The 386-nt window shown below is 72.8% G+C and overlaps 1 protein-coding gene across 1 annotated transcript in view; it reads left to right on the top strand.

Annotated features, from left to right (window-relative positions):
- Positions 1 to 386, top strand: part of CPT1B (carnitine palmitoyltransferase 1B) — a 14519-nt gene that overhangs the window by 8908 nt on the left and 5225 nt on the right. Inside the window, exon 10 of the mRNA XM_039704579.1 lies at positions 73 to 178. Coding sequence (XP_039560513.1) covers positions 73 to 178 — 106 coding nt within the window. The remainder of the gene's footprint in view (positions 1 to 72; positions 179 to 386) is intronic.

The raw sequence follows: 386 nt of genomic DNA, 5'->3' as shown, positions 1-386 counted from the left end.
AATTGCCCCCAAACCCCCGAAATCCTCCCCGAATCCCCCCGAATCGCCCCCAAACGGGCCGTGCCCCCCCAGCTGGTTCGACAAGTCCTTCACGCTGGTGGTCTACAAGAACGGCAAGGTCGGGGCCAACGCCGAGCACTCGTGGGCCGACGCCCCCATCGTGGGGCACCTCTGGGAGGTACCGGGGCACGGGGACCCCCCCGGGGACACCCCCGGGGGACACCCCCCCCGGGCTGGGGGCACCCCCACCGCGACACCCCCGGCACGGGAAACCCCCCCCCAGTGCGGCCGGGAGGGGACCCCCAGATGGAGACCCTCAGCTGGGACCCCGTGGGGTGCCCCGAGGGGTTTGGGGGGGATTCAGGGGGTTTGGGGGCGATTCGGGG

Source organism: Passer montanus, unplaced genomic scaffold, assembly GCF_014805655.1.
Source record: "Passer montanus isolate IOZ18808 unplaced genomic scaffold, ASM1480565v1 scaffold177, whole genome shotgun sequence".
In the NCBI taxonomy this organism is placed as follows: Eukaryota; Metazoa; Chordata; class Aves; order Passeriformes; family Passeridae; genus Passer; species Passer montanus.
Note: the sequence above shows the minus strand (reverse complement) of the source record. Positions and strands in the feature narration are given on the sequence as shown.